Genomic DNA, 16007 nt, shown 5'->3' on the forward strand with positions numbered 1-16007 from the left:
GTTTGTGTGAAATGAGCTAATGAGATGAATTAATATGATATTTATAAAATTTAAAATGAGTTATTTAAATCTCTAAATTTATCAGCTTCAAACACAAAAATCTGAAGAGAATTTCTATTTAACAAAGTTGACCAGGATTAGCTGACGATCCAAGGCTTTGAAGGTATTTATTGCCATGCCATCAACTATTGGAAACCTGAACAAAACGAACAGGCCGGGTGAGTGATTTTTCCACATCTATTTTTTATTATTGAATACTCATACCATTTAATTTTTTTTAGTACAACAATATATTTTACATTAAGAAGAATGAGATGTCGGTTTAAATTACATAATGAACAACCTAATTTGTTATTGAATTTTTCATCCATGAAATACGAACTTAAAACCTTTCACTTTTTGAATGAGTGAAGAATAATATCACCAGACTATATGAAATTTTGAATGAGTGAATACAAAAATACTGAGATTTTATAGTATATTTTGGGGTGCCTTGTATTTTAATTTTTAAGCAATAAATTTTTGGTAAATGATTATGATACAGTATTCCTTCAATATCACATACCTTTTTTACATTATACACACCGTTTTTAATTTTTAATTATCAAATCAAATAAATTAAAAATAATTAAACAACAAATTTTTAAAAAAAGGAAAACTAATGAAAAGGCTTGAAAACTTTGAGTTTTAATGATAAGGACAAAATAAAGGGTAAAGTGAATAGTACCAGGATTGACTTTTTAGTGTAAAAATGTGATTTTTCGTTAAAGTGAACAGTATCAGGTGCTTTTCGTTAAAATTTTCTTAAAAAAATGTATAAAAAGTAAAAAAGTACCTGTAAATATCACCAACCTAATAAAATCATGCAGATTGCAGAGCGTGGCATACTTTTGACAAGATGGAACGTAGCCAGTTAACCCTAGTTTGAAACTAGTAGTTTAGTTAGATCAGCATGACACCCCTCCTCTCTATATTTGGTTTGAGTTTGATTGACAGAAGACTTGAAAATTACTATAATTTGCTTTTTAATTAATTCAATTCATATTTTTATTGGCCGACGTCTTGTCCTTTCAATTTTGTATTATCTCCCCACTAATCAATCTAAATCTAATTTTTTTTCTTATCTTGCATGATCACATCAAAAGAGACAAATTGAGAGACGTGTGTGGATAAGAACTTCAGTTGGAAAAAGGACCAAGATGAAAACGATGGAATTCACCCTACGCCAAGGCGGACAAGAATTGTCTGCCCTCTACTTCCGATATCTTTTCCGTGTCTTTCTATTTTGTGTGGTCACGGTTAAGTTACGTCAATATTTTATGTTATTTTTTTATAAATATAATAAGATAAAAATAAATAATAATATAAAATATTAATGTGATTTAATCGTGATCGCATAAACAGAAGAACACTGAACGAGCACTACTAAGTGAAGGGCAGACAATCCTTGTCCCGCCAAGGCTGCTTCAACATTGACCATAACCTAATTTACTTGTGAAGGAGATTTTTTTCAAGATCTAAGAGTGGCCCATCATTAACCGCACAATATTTTCTCATACTTGTATTGTATATATCACATATTAATATTGTATGTGTGAGATTTTATTTTAAAAGATTTATGAAATATATATTACGTCTGGAACTATTTGGTATCATGTTGTTTTTTTTTTTTGTTGCAATTTTTTTTTCATTTTTCAATGATATTTCTAAACACGTGTTCAAGCTTCTTGCTGATGCATAGGTCGTGGCTAAGAAGCAGATTTATTGAATTGATGAGAACGTGAAATGAATATAATTGAAGTTTATAACTTTATGTACTTTTTTAATGAATTTACAAAGTATTTTCTTAAACAGATGCTCATAATTTTTCCAAGTTAATCCAGGACAATTAGTGATTCATATGTCACTAACGTGCTTAACTATTATAAATACAACCTGTTAAAACGTCCACCCATACACTAAACATTTGTTAATGCAGGAGCATTAATGAAGATAAAGATTAAGGGTCCTACACCTAAGAAAAGTAAGTATATAGATGTGTGTGTATCGTCTGCCACAAATCAACAAGGCTTTCATCTTGTAACAGAAATAAAAACCTTCATATATACTTTCCTTTTAAAGCGATGAATGCCTTTTAGTTTGCCTTGTGTAAGAGTTTGGTATTGTTTCCATCTCGATTGTTCTTCTTCTTTTGTGCTTATTTACATTTTTATTTTATTTTCTATGTCTCACGTCGAGGACGTCCCTTTCATGCACGAGAGGCATAGTTAGTAATTGTAGTGGGCAAGCAATCAACACTCCATTCAACCTGAAGTTTCATCTGCTTTGCTCCAGAATTTGCCTCCTCATGGGAATGTGTAGTACAAGTCCAGCAAGATCAATCGCACCTCATCACTCAAAGAAAAGAAAAACGCTTGGATTTTAATTTATATGTGTGCAAACATGGACGAGAAAAAAAAATCATAAAAATGGTAACAGTTGTGTTCCAAGAATCCTTTGCACAGGTATTAGGTAGGTTTAGGTTTCATAAAGTAATAGAGAGAAGCGTGAAAAGTGCAGTTTAGGTATTCAGTATTCTTCAGAAAGATTAAAAAAAACTGTTGCCGGTACCATATGGCTGTTCGACCAAAATGCAGTGGAGTCAGAACGCAAGGGAGAAGTTTGAATGAGAAGAGGTTCTTGTGTGAGGTCGCCGAATGTAGTGAGCTATGAGTGTGGCGTGAGAAGGGGCGGGACATGAATGATGACAATGAAAATATCTAACAAGGATCGCTGCTCATACAATGGTGATTGGTAGATGAAATTAAGTTCCTCACAATTGTTGTTTGTTTTAGAATAATGCTAGGTAAATCAATCTTTCAATCATATTCGTAAATTATGTAATGTGTCATTAATACAAAAATAACATATTAAATAATATTTAAATAATAATATAATCATAAAAAATTACGTTTTACAAGTAAATTGTCTCTCTCTAGTACAACGTACTTTTACTTTTAATCTTTCATCGAGTGGTGGTGGATACTTAATTAGTTTACTACTATGTTTAGAGAAAACCCCATTAAAGAAATAAAATAGTTTTAAGAGCTTCAAAAGAAGATAACAAAGGGATTTTGTCTCTCCTCCTCGCTTTCCAATACTGCTAAATAAAGAATTAATCTGTCCAAAAAGATGGATAAAGGATTCGACCAAAAAAAAAGTTTTACTTAAAGGGGGAAAACACACAGACAGGTCATGCAGTGCGCCACGTACATGATCATGACATACGATAATATTAGGGCATATATGATAGTTGAGTGGGGTCGATGGCCCCCATTTCCTAAATTTAAGTCGACATAGCACATTTAGAAGATGTGAATTAACTAAAACTTTGTATGATATAAAGAAAAATGAGATTCGATCCGAAGCTCTATCAACTCCTCCTCAATTTATAGCAGGATAATTAAATAATAGAGTTTCATTTTAGCAAAGCAATGACAAAAACTATTGAATTAATTGAACAAGCATGTACAAAAGGGATTCAAGTACAAATTGCAAAGTGTATCGACAGAAAAGAAATTGCACATGTTGAATGGATCTGAGAAGGTAGAATCCCTCTACAAACTATTTGAGCTAAAATTGATTATTGTTCCTATGCATTTTGAACTATCTACAGGATATTAGACATCAAAATTTGGATAATTGTAGACAAGGAATAATAAGAACTTGCTGCACTTTCCTTACAAGGATCTATCAGACTACCTCGTTTAAATAATAAGCAGTCATGTCACTTGACCATTATCAAACCTACTGTAATATTTTTTGTCCTATTTTTAAATTATCTTATTTAATTGAACGAGATTTCTAAAAAATTTAACATTATGTATTATTTATGCATTATAAAGACGTTCGGATTGATAAATAACATTTCATGATTGTGTTTCGTATACCAAATAATTGCTCGTTCAGTGTGAGCTTTGAGCAACAAAAAACTCTGTATAAAGTTAATGCTTAATTCCAAAAACACGAATAAAAAAGAGATTGAAATTGATTAGCGATTGAAGCATAATTGTTGTTTTGGGCTGGCCTTGTCCCTATCGTGTGGTTCGAACGTATCCACCACACCATACTTTGATCATATCTTCACTTGGAATAATCATCAATCAATCAGTCAAATTATTGAATATAAGAACAAATTCATATGAGACGCGCCGTCCATGTGGCTTTCCTCCTCTCTCTCTCTCTCTCTCTCTCTCTCTCTCTCCTGATATTTTCCATGGAATTAGGAACTCTCTTTACTGGTATTTTTCATGAAATTAGGAATTTTAATGAAAATCTTCTTGTGCTGTTTATTTTAACGAAAAATCATATTTTTATACTAAAAGGTTAATTATGATACTATTCATTTTACTTTTTATTTTATCTTTATCGTTAAAACTTAAAGTTTTCAAATCATTTTTATTACTTTTCCTATTAAAACATGTGCTAATGTTGCAACTGATTCTTCTATACATTATCAAACCCAATTCATTTGCAACCGCTTTACATAGGGTGAATCTTGGGTAGGATTGCTGTATGTTTTGAAACTGATTACGCACTAGAACAATGAACGGTTGAATTTGCAGTCATCAAAACGGGTAGATAATTGAAACAAAATATAAACGAAAGAGGGGGAAGAGATCCTCTTCAGATCTCTCCCACCAAAGCCACCAAGTCCACTCATTTAGGTTCTTAAAATTTGATTCAACAAGTAAAATTATTATAACTTTTTAGGGACATCTGTTTGTTGGATCAAATTTTAATGATCCAGATGAGTAGACTTGATGGTATCTCTTTCCCAAAAGAGGCACACAAACTGACTTTTTGAGCACAACTCCGACAACAAGTCAACCATCCATTTTATTTGTTATTGTAAGTTTGTCCATTTACTTATTGGGCCTCAGAGGTTTCTTGATCCATTTTTATTGGGCCTAAGCTGAGCCGCGCTATGTTAACTACTCGTACCACCGACCCTCCGCCCGCATCTAACTTTTGTCTTCTCGGACTTGTCGTGGCGTCTTTGTCTCCCACCAAAAACTGAAAAGTTAGTTGACTAAACCGGCGGCTTCTGAAAACATGGGTGTGACGGCGAAAATAGCCCCGTCGATGCTGTCGTCGGACTTCGCCAATTTGGCATCGGAGGCCGAGCGCATGCTCAAATGCGGTGCCGATTGGCTCCACATGGACATCATGGTACGCCCTCAATCCATCTGTTCTGTTGTCCGATGAATTTCAATGTTTTTTCATTAATACCATGTCTAGTGTTTGACAAAAACCTCGTATTTGTTTTGCAGGATGGGTAAGTTTGACTTTTGTTGTTGTTGCTGTTTTAGTAATTCCCAATTTCTCATGACTCTCAAGTGGCTGCCAACGAATTGGGTTTGCTAATTCCTTTTTTTTTTTAACAAATTTATTTACTTGGTTAACTTTGATACAGTGAGTAGTTAATGATTGGATAGATTTTGAAAATTCTGTTAAGACTTGGAGCAAAACCGAGCGTGTATTCTAGGATTCATACAGCCCGACCGACATGATTTAGTGGGATAAGGCTTTGTTGTTGTTGTTGTTGGTATTGTTATGATAATTCTGTTAGCTACTGGTTAATAATTGGATTAATGTGTGATTTTTCGTATTCAAGTCGGCATCTTTGCATAATCTATCCATGAAGTTGCTTTCTTTGAAAAATTTCGTATGTGCTTACTGAAGACATTGTAATTAATTGATGTTTTATGTTAATCGCAACGTTTGCTTTTTCTCACAAATGTAAATAGTGGGTGGTCTTGTATTCATTTATCTTTCTTACCAACAGGCACTTTGTCCCGAATTTAACACTCGGTGCTCCGGTCATTCAGAGTTTGAGAAAGCACACAAAGTAACTACCTTGACATTGTTTTATGTTCATTTTTATCAAGTATAAATGGATGTTGGTATGATGGTCTCGTTCCTTTTTTCGCCTACAGGGCGTATCTTGATTGTCACCTTATGGTCACAAATCCTCTTGATTATGTCGAACCTATGGGAAAAGCCGGTGCTTCAGGTTTTACATTTCATGTTGAAGTATCTAAAGGTTGGTTGTGGTCGGAAATTGGAATGTTCCTATTTTACTTCCTTTACCTGTTCTTGTGGTATTTTCTTGATACAAAAGGGACTCCCTACTTTTCCTTCATTATCTTTCGTTATCCTTGTTTATGCAGACAATTGGCAAGAACTTGTTCAAAGAATTAAGTCCAAAGGCATGACGCCAGGTGTGGCATTAAAGCCCGGAACGCCAATTGAAGAAGTTTATCCTCTGGTCTTGCTTCTTTCTTTGTATCTAAACCCCCCACCCCATATAGTTTTGGTGTATATGTATTGATTGACCAGGCTTACTTGCATGACATTTAGTGACCTAGGAAAGACAATCTGATCTTTTGTCATCGTATCCATTGTTTGGTATTCAGTAACTGTCTAATCCGGAGAGACATTTTAATACGGAAGATATTCAAATGATGTTTTGTTATTTACAGATAGAAGGTGAAAATCATGTTGAAATGGTTCTTGTTATGACGGTAGAACCTGGGTTCGGGGGACAAAAATTCATGCCAGAAATGATGGAGAAGGTGCGCACACTAAGACAAAGGTACCCTTCGCTAGATATAGAGGTAAGTCAATAATCCCATATGTTTCCTCTCAACACACATTTTAAGGGTTGTTTCTTCCGGGGACAGGTACTAAAGTTCCTTTCATTCTCATGTCACAGGTAGATGGTGGCTTAGGACCTTCAACGATTGACGTGGCAGCTTCAGCCGGAGCCAACTGCATAGTTGCAGGCAGTTCCGTGTTTGGAGCCCCTGAGCCTGCGACAGTAATATCCCTTTTGCGAAGTAGCGTTGAGGGAATTCAACAGAAAAGTTGATACTGGTATGGGCAAGCAGACATCATAATTTGTTTTTATTTTATCAACATACATTTACAGTGTGTACCTCTATGATCGAATTGACATAGTTTTAAAAATGTGATGAGTCTGCGGATGCTTTTTACATCTTACATTTCTTATGTCGTACTTGAATATCATGACATCCCTCGGCTGGCAATTCCTTGATACATTGCATACATTTATGTCGATCTTTTTTATTTGTTATCGCTCATCGGATTGCTTGAGGCTGTATAAATACAACCGTACTGACGATATGTTCATTATCTTTAGGGATTTGTCTCAATCATTCATCTTAGTAGTCAGTTTTCGAATGAGGTTATAAGGTGAATTTAGCCTCACTATGGCCGCCTTGTAAAGAGAGACTTGCATGCAACAAGGATGCCACCGAGTCATTATCTCAAATCAATCACTCACTGTCATTCGTTTTATTTTTTTCACATGGCGATACGTGAATGGTTTGGGTTTACTGACTTGGTAGCATTTTTGTGCATGGAAGTTCTTCCCTACAAGGGAAATCTTCAGTTGCTTACGTTGGGAATGTTCGGTTAAAATCGTTTCTCAGCAAATTTTCTCCAGACAATCCTGTATTCGACGTTAGCACATGTTTATTTTATATCGAGATTATATTGTTCTCCAGATCTGTGGAGTATAGAGCACATGTACCAGACATCATATGCGATCTGAACACAATGTTTGCATTTGGCATCCACTATTGAATTGTTACATAAAACTAGTATTTTTTTTATTCGAGGAAGATGTAAAAGTGGAGGAATGCTAAGAGACTTTCGTAAAAGTGACTCCGTCATCTTACAATGTAACGTCAATTCTCATGCCAATATTATAAAACAGTACGTCAAAAACATGATGCGGCAGAGAGTTTATGAAGAGTTTCACTTTTAAGAGAGTCATTAGCATTTCTCAAGTTATGTTATCCATTTTTGGGAGAGAAGAAATTACTTTAGAAAGACCTATAAAAAAAACATAATGAAACGCTTAATTACATATTTAATGAAACAGAAAAGTGAGAGATCGGATCGATACCTATTACCTATTAGGAAGGAGGAAATCAAGTTCTATTTTTTTATTAACAAGTTTAATCTCACCTGAGCATTGTCGTATAGTACTCGTGCGGCCGGACAGTAACGTAACTTTGTTGTGGATGCGCGGCGGGAGAGGAGAAAATCGCGACTCCCAACTTGTTATGTCGGCAAAGGCATTAGGTTACATCTTTAGGCATGCTCCGAAGTCCCAAGTTGATACTTTGGTTATTATTGTTGACCAAAAGGGAAGTGGTCAGCATGTGTTATCACGTGCCATCCACTGTTGGCCTCTTTCGTTCGTCCATTGCGACTTGGATTTCTTGGAACCGGATCCCATCCGGACTTAAAAAATCTGAGCCTAAGGATTAAATGATCTGGGTAATTGAAATTTGATCCAACTGTTACAAATAGAAAATATCTCTAAAGTTATAATAATTGTAGCCGTTTGATCAAATTTCAATGGTCCAGATCATTTGATCCTTGAGCTTAGTTCATTTGGGTCCGGAGGGGATCCGGTTCCGGATTTCTTAACTTAAATCTTTGCCTTGAACGAATGTGCATTCATCTTTTTTTACTTTAATCTTAGGATGTAGATAATTTCAGTGTGTTTGAAACATGGGTGTACATCACATGCGAAATATAAGTGAAAAGACACTTAAAAAAAACATTATTATACTTATATAATGACACGTGGCATACCGCTGGCCAGATGGTATTGAAAAATCTCTCATTGGGATGTGCTTGAAATTTTGAGAAATATGGGAGTTTCCAAAACCATATTTTTACTAATCTGAATCTTAGTTTTTTTTTTTTTTGGAAAGAATCTGAACTTAGTTAGACTTAAGCCATTGTACAGATGTCAAAGATTGGATAAATTTTGGCGTTCGAGACTAGTCAGACTAGGTGGACTGTTCGACCACCCACTCACAAATGAGTGAACTGTAATATTAGGGTTTTTACCTACTTATGATCTAAGTGGTACCTAAATGTAGAGAGGTTGACTGCTTTGTGAGTGGGTCGAACTTTTTATCTAGTTCTATTGTCAGCCATATAAATTTCTTCAAAGAGTATTATCGAGAGAATTTATATAATATAGAGATCATTGTACCGTTATTTTTCATTTTGAAATCCAAAACAAGTTTTATGTTCGATTCTCTGCCATTCCGTAAGATAAAAAAATTGATGTGATCAGCCGGGGGGGGGACTTGACTATTTGATTGATTGGTGAGTGGTGGAGCTTCCCAACCTACGATCTTCATAACCAACTTGACCTATCAATAAAACGTAGTCCTTTATTTCATGCCTCGCTTTTAAACTACATCACTGTCTCTTCGATTGTATTTCCATTCATTTTTATCCTCAAATTTCTCCAAATCCTGCATCATTTTTATCCATACTGATGTTGCCTGCTTGCCATTTAAACTTTCTTCCATTTTTCATTTCATTTACGAGGATAACGTTTGAATTACATGTTATTATTTTTTGTTATTGATATGTTACCTATCAATAGTATTCATGATTTATCGACACCATTTAAATTGACTAAATAACATCTTGTCTAGAGAATAACGGCTTATGATCAATATCAAACTAGTAACTGACAAATTATGTATCGATAACACGTCGATATTTTTTTCTTTTGATATATTATCTACCAATGTTATTGACGACTTATCAATCCGATATTAACTATCCGTCTTGTTAAATAACAAACATCCTATCCGATTGAAAAAGTGTTTATGGTAAGCGACATTTGGAACTTGGGGATAAGTAGCTGCCCATTAGCTAGCATTTGGTAATGGAGGATGGATGGATTAGCCCAAGGTAAGGACTAATTAAACAACTCCTTCGCCATCCCCAAGAATCTTGTTCATGAACAACTTTGACAAAATTCTCCCATTCAATTTTCAAAATTATTTTGTATAGATCCAAAATATTCACTTTCACAAAGTAAGTTTTTTAATTGTTTTTATTTTTTGTAGGCTCATGTGGAACTGAGTAGTCAGCCTAGTGGTTCATCGGCATGGCTGCAGCTGCTGCTTCTTCTTTTTCCTTCCTATTTTTCTTCTCACTTCTTACCGCTCCTGACGCTTCCGGCTGCTACTGCAACGCTGCAAACGCATCATCTGTAGAGAACAAGTGTGCAACTTTCGCGATTTTTCGCACTAACGCGTACTACTCCTCTCTCTCCAATCTGAGCGCTTACTTGGTCCTCAATCCGTTGGTGATAGCAGACGCGAACGGATTTTCAGCTAACACGGAGTTTCTTCCTAAAGACGAGCTTTTGTTGATACCGATTGATTGTAAGTGCGGCAGTGGTGGGCTTGCTGATAAGCTTCAGTTGGTGATCCCCTTGAGATGTGCTTGTCCTTCATCATCTCAACGTGTGAAACAATCAAGACTTGATTTCATATCCGGTGAGTGAAGGCGAAACAATTTTTGAATTGGCTGTTAAGTTCAATACAACACAAGAAGCTATCGTATCTGCAAATAACAGATCATTCGAAAGCTTTAGACCCGAAAGTTTGACACCTATTACATCTCTTCTGATTCCGCTTGAAAGAAAGCCTATACTCGGTCCCCTAGCAAAACCCCGGGAAACCAATTTGCGCTTTCCGGCAACTAGCATCCCAGCAATTAGTCCACACAAGAAGAAGGCGAAGATGGACCAGATCGAGTTGTATGTCGTGCTTAGCGGAGTCACTGTTGGAGCCAGCATTGCTATCGCGGCAGCATTCTTGCTACTTAAGATGAAGAAAAAGAAAAAGACTTCACCAAAAGGATGTGATGTGGAGCTGCAACAGCTCAGCCTAAGTGTGAGGACAACAAGCGACAAGAAAGTCTCGTTTGAAGGATCTCAAGATACTTTTGTCAGTCAAATCGTCGAGACCACCACACCACGAAAGGCGCTGGTGGAGATGTATACAATTGAGGAGCTGACGAGAGCAACCGAGGACTTCAGTTCGAGCAACCATATCGAGGGATCTGTGTACCACGGCCGCCTAAGCGGGAAGAACTTGGCAGTAAAGCGCACGCAGCCGGACAGCATTCCGAAGATAGAGTTTGGCCTTTTTCATGACGCAATTCACCATCACCCCAACGTAATGAGGCTGTTGGGAACTTGCTTGAGGCCGGAGGGGGAAGAATCGTTTCTGGTTTTCGAGTACGCGAAGAATGGATCTTTGAAGGACTGGCTCCACGGCGGATTGGCAATCAAAAACCAGTTCATTGCGTCATGCTATTGTTTCTTAACGTGGAGCCAAAGGCTGAGGATATGTCTTGATGTGGCCATGGCATTGCAGTACATGCACCACATTATGAACCCCCCTTATGTCCATCGAAATGTCAAGAGCCGAAACATTTTCCTAGATGAAGAATTCAATGCGAAGATTGGGAATTTCGGCATGGCAAAGTGCGCTGAAAATGAAGCCGAGGATCAGAGCTTCGGGTACATGGCACCCGAATATCTTCAACAGGGTGTGATTTCTCCGAGCATTGACATATTTGCATACGGTGTGGTGTTGCTAGAGGTCTTGTGTGGACAAACGCCAATAAGCAGGCCGGGCGCCAAGGAAGAAGGAAACTTTTACCTGTCGGAGAAGATCAAATCTGTGTTGAAGTCAGACGATGCAGAGGAGCTAAGAGAGTGGATGGACAGCGCGTTGGGGGATAACTATTCGTTTGATGCAGCTGTCACATTGGCGAATCTTGCGAGGGCCTGCGTCGACGAAGACCCTAGTTTGAGGCCTAGTGCAGGGGAAGTTGTCGAGAAGTTGTCGCAATTGGTGGAGCAGTCGAAAAGCGTGGAGGGAGAGAATATTTTTATCAGTGAGAGCTCTTGTAAGCCGCTGGTGAAGGCAGCAGCACCGGCAAACAATAAGTGAATAAAGCATTGAAACAGAAGACATGTTCTTCTGGACGCTGTTACAAATGTTTTTAATGTTGTCTTAGGTTCTTGTCATAGGGTTCTTCTGCTTGTATATATATGTAATATCTTTGTTTCTTCAAATAATACAGACTTAAAATACGTCCCCAATTATTGAACTACGGTGATTAGCTTGAATGGTTGTTGGTTATATAAACATGATTTCTTATTGCTTTGTTTTATAGGAGCATGTGCTGCATTGACTATCTCAGTCAAGCATCAGTCAATTCAAACCAAAGAAAGACTTTTATCTTTAGACCTCGTTCGGTGTAGAGGATTATCTATTATAATTTATTTATTTTATTACAAACGGGGCCTTTATATTTCAGAACATTGAACAAGAGGGAAGACTCTTGCACATGAGATGTCATGATCGTCGTATCCCAGACCAACGAGGAAATGTAACATAAACAAGTTAAAAGTACATAAAATGCGTGATTAACTTAAACCGCATGAACATGGAGCAACACCAACCCTTGTAAAGAGGGAAAAAGGAGTAGACTTAGTTGAAAAGCATTTTTATTTTATGGGATGTAATATTCTAAATTACTCTTTACAGGTAGCGATTTGTACTTGGAAATAATGTCCTAAACAACCAGCCTAATCCAAATATGCAGTAGAGAAGCAAATGAATGAACGTAACAATCTCTATCTCTCGAGTTAGATTGGCTGAAAACCAGCACTCAAGCCATAAAGCCAAGTAATTAACAATGAATGAACAATTTACAAAAGTAGCAAAAACAAACCAAAATCACACTTCATACACCATCATTCAAAACATCATGACCTTAAACTCATCAAAATTGAGCACCCCATCACTGTTGAGATCAAACCTCGCAATCATGTTCTTGCACTCGTCGACGCTCTTGGACTCGCCAATTCGACTCAGCATCCTCTTAAGACTCTTGGGCGTAATGCACCCACTCCCGTCCATCACGTGCATCTTAAAAGCCTCCCTCAAAACACTCACCTTCTCTTCGTCGCATCCTCCGTCGACAAACTTGACAAAATCATCCAACCCCAGCAGCCCTTCGCCGTCTGAGTCTAGGTACTCCACCGCCACCTCCGCCTCTGTTAGCGAGAGCTCGCTGCCTATCGCTCCGACACATTGTTGCAGCTCCATAGGTGATATCTTTCCGTCTCCGTTGCCATCAAATTGCTTGAAAACGCGCTCGTATTGTGCTACTTTTTCCATTATTTAGAAACCTTTTTTTTTTTGGGCACTTTAACAAAAAACTCTTTGTTTATTTTAACGAAAAACCACATTTTTACACTAAAAAATCAATCTTGGTACTATTCACTTTACCCTTTATTTTATCTTCATCGTTAAAACTCAAAATTTTCAATTCATTTTCATTAGCTTTCCTTTTTCTTTTTCTTTCCGAAAGTTGCTCTTGTTGTATATGGTAAGCGTAGGGTTCTGGGTTTAATGTGGTACTGATATGAGACAATGCCGCGTGTCGTGGTTGACCAACCAACTTGCTGGACGGGATGCTGGGTGTTGGGTACTTTCGTAAATACGTGTGCAAGACTATGTTTTGTACAACAATATTCTATTTAAGAAAAATATTTTAGGTAAGTTATTTGATATAACGACTTTAGTATTTAGGTATCGAATTCAACATTTATGTGAATTGAATTAATATTTTCGATTTACCAGTAGAGTAAATTATTATTGGACTAAAATGCTCAATCTCAGTAGTGTCAAAGGACAACTTTAAAGTCTTATTCCACTTACTGGGGTCGATTGTATAAATCCCACAACGCCACTGCACTCGGTTTTAGGCTATGTCCTCCATTAGCTCTAATTTCTCATGTCTTTTTTTAGAGTCTCTTTCCAACATTCCAAGTCTTTTTATGTCTTCTTCTACTTCTTTTGTCATGTGCCTTCGGCTCATAGTCACATTTTCTACCCGCATCATTTGTAGGTTTTCAGTTTATATGTACAAACCATCTTAATTATTTTTTTCTCATCTTATTTTTAATTGTGGTCATTCTTATTTTATCTTAAATATCATTGTTCTTAATCACATCCCATCTAATAAATATTTATCATGAAATAAATTGATAACAAGAAAGCATTTCCACTTTTTCAGCTAAAATTAATCCTATTATTCCAACAATTTTCTGTTTATAAAAGGAATCTCATAAAACAGATGAGAGAGGAGAGTCGTTGGGTTTTTCTACACAAAATGGAATTTAGTGACCGACTTACTTTAATTTAAAGCTTTCTCGAAGCAACAGATTTTTTGGATGGGCCAACCGTCGAAAACCGCCTCAACCACCAGAAAAAAAGAGGAGGCAGATTGTTTGCCCTTTCTTTTTCATACTCTTCCCATTCATTCATATTTGTGCGGTCACGGTTAAGTCACGTTAATATTTTATATTTTTATTACTTTTTGTTTTATTATTTCTATTAAAAAATTAATATAAAATGTTGACGTAGCTTAACCGTGATCGCATAAATAGAATGAGATGAGAATAGTATAGGAAAAGGAGGGCAAACAATCTGCCTCCAAAAAATAAACGGAAGTAGCAATTCTATTCAGATTTCTAAAACTGTTTTCTTTATCCACTAGTGCCCTAAGTATTTGATACAAGTAGCTGCTTGTTTTTTTCCCTTCTTTAAAGGCTTAACCAGAAAAACTTAAATAAACAACGGGGGTGCAACGTTCCATTTTTATAATAAAAAAAAAACAAATATATCGATATGTTATCAACTATCTGCATGTTATTCATATTATTGATATTATCGATACTCCGATGAGGTATGCTATCAACCTTCTAATTTGGTTATTCTCGACTTTTCTTCTCAACAACAATGTAGCACAATTGTGTTTTGGTTGATTTTTATAGGGTGAATCGAAAACTAGACATTTCGATCATCGAGCAACATTAAAGAAAGATAAAGAGAGCCAAAATGAGAAGGTTTGATTAGGAAGGTCATATAGCCTCCCCTACTTTGATTACATAGTTATCGATTTGTCTATAAAAGTCTAGGTAGAAGGTAAACGAAAATGTGACAGCATTTTATTTTATTTTTTCAGGTAAAGCCACAAAGTCAATCCCACTCCAGCATTGCTATCATGAAAAGTGACAATCATGTAGTTTTATTAAAAAGAGAAGGAAAATACAATATGTCAAGGGGGATATATAAAACCTAACCTTGACCATGATAACAATCATAATAAACAAAACCTTCAACAACTAATACAAGATATAACAATATGACAATATCTTATTTGGTGGTCGGACGAGACAACTGATCAAGCCGTCACACCTAAGTTCTAACTACATGGTTGTCCAAAAAATCTTCAAATGACGAAACTTGTAGCTCAAGTTTCTAACACACGCACACAAAAACCCATTTCATGTCCAAGCCCTAAGCGTTGGCAGCGAAACAGATCATGACAATAACAAACCGAATATTTCTGTTAACTTACATCCAAATTAATATAACTACTTAGGAGGATAATAATACTGATGAATTGTATACACTGTCTGCAACACTGTGAGAACCAGCAGAATAAGCGCCGCAACCAAAGAAATAATCGCCCACGGCGAATTAAAATGATCGCGCCTCAGCTTTTCCATCCACTTGTTCCACCTTCGGTTATAATGATCACTCACTTTCTGGTAGAGATTCCCGTAATAGGATCCCATGACCGTCGTGTCGTTGTACAGATCGTTGAAGAACTGCGCAGCATCTTCCGAGCTCAACCAGTTTTCAAGTATTTTCTTGTCGGAAAGAAGGTCGATGTCCTTGCTTGAATTGATGAGATTATCCATCAGGACGGCGTAACTTGTTATCATGTGAGGGCAGCTGTAGTAGCATTGCTCGAAGGCGATGAGGTTCCTGAAGAGCGGCCCTGTCCGCTCGTCGATTACTAGTCGTGGCATAGTAATAACCCCTTTATCGAACTTTATGTCCAATATGCAACTCGAAGGTTTGGAACTTTTTTCGAATTTAATGCCAGCTTCGGACAGAGTTGTTGCGTTTGGAATCCTCGGCATCTGTGTCCCCTTGCTCTGGTTTTCAAACGGGGCAACGATCACGGTTCTTATGAGATCAAGTATGTGCAGGAATTTGGGATGGAGTTCCTCACTC

General features: G+C 36.7%; 3 protein-coding genes across 3 annotated transcripts; 2 read left to right on the plus strand and 1 right to left on the minus strand.

The window, feature by feature from the left end:
• The first annotated feature begins 4941 nt into the window (after positions 1 to 4941).
• LOC103442148 (ribulose-phosphate 3-epimerase, cytoplasmic isoform) lies at positions 4942 to 7044 on the plus strand. The gene is made up of 7 exons (XM_008380905.4): positions 4942 to 5211; positions 5313 to 5317; positions 5828 to 5890; positions 5979 to 6085; positions 6213 to 6310; positions 6525 to 6659; positions 6758 to 7044. Exons 1-7 carry the CDS (start codon positions 5095 to 5097, stop codon positions 6911 to 6913), a joined length of 681 nt encoding a protein of 226 aa, XP_008379127.2. The 5' UTR covers positions 4942 to 5094; the 3' UTR covers positions 6914 to 7044.
• Positions 7045 to 9997: 2953 nt separating this feature from the next.
• Positions 9998 to 11953, plus strand: LOC103424331 (protein LYK2). The gene is given in 2 exon segments (XM_029107554.2): positions 9998 to 10374; positions 10376 to 11953. Coding segments are annotated over 2 exon segments (1860 nt in total). The 3' UTR covers positions 11859 to 11953.
• Positions 11954 to 12401: 448 nt separating this feature from the next.
• LOC139198509 (putative calcium-binding protein CML19) lies at positions 12402 to 13186 on the minus strand. The gene has a single exon (XM_070827361.1). The coding sequence runs from the start codon at positions 13092 to 13094 to the stop codon at positions 12672 to 12674; it is 423 nt and encodes a 140-aa protein (XP_070683462.1). The 5' UTR covers positions 13095 to 13186; the 3' UTR covers positions 12402 to 12671.
• Between the last annotated feature and the right edge of the window lie 2821 nt (positions 13187 to 16007).

Source organism: Malus domestica, chromosome 09 (assembly GCF_042453785.1).
Source record: "Malus domestica chromosome 09, GDT2T_hap1".
NCBI lineage: Eukaryota > Viridiplantae > Streptophyta > Magnoliopsida > Rosales > Rosaceae > Malus > Malus domestica.

Coding starts and splice junctions, on each gene's coding strand:
- LOC103442148 (XM_008380905.4), top strand. CDS start 5,095: ATGGGTGTGACGGCGAAAATAGCCCCGTCGATGCTGTCGTCGGACTTC. Junction 6,311..6,524: donor TTGAAGAAGTTTATCCTCTG/GTCTTGCTTCTT, acceptor TGTTATTTACAG/ATAGAAGGTGAAAATCATGT. Junction 6,660..6,757: donor ACCCTTCGCTAGATATAGAG/GTAAGTCAATAA, acceptor CTCATGTCACAG/GTAGATGGTGGCTTAGGACC.
- LOC139198509 (XM_070827361.1), bottom strand. CDS start 13,094: ATGGAAAAAGTAGCACAATACGAGCGCGTTTTCAAGCAATTTGATGGC.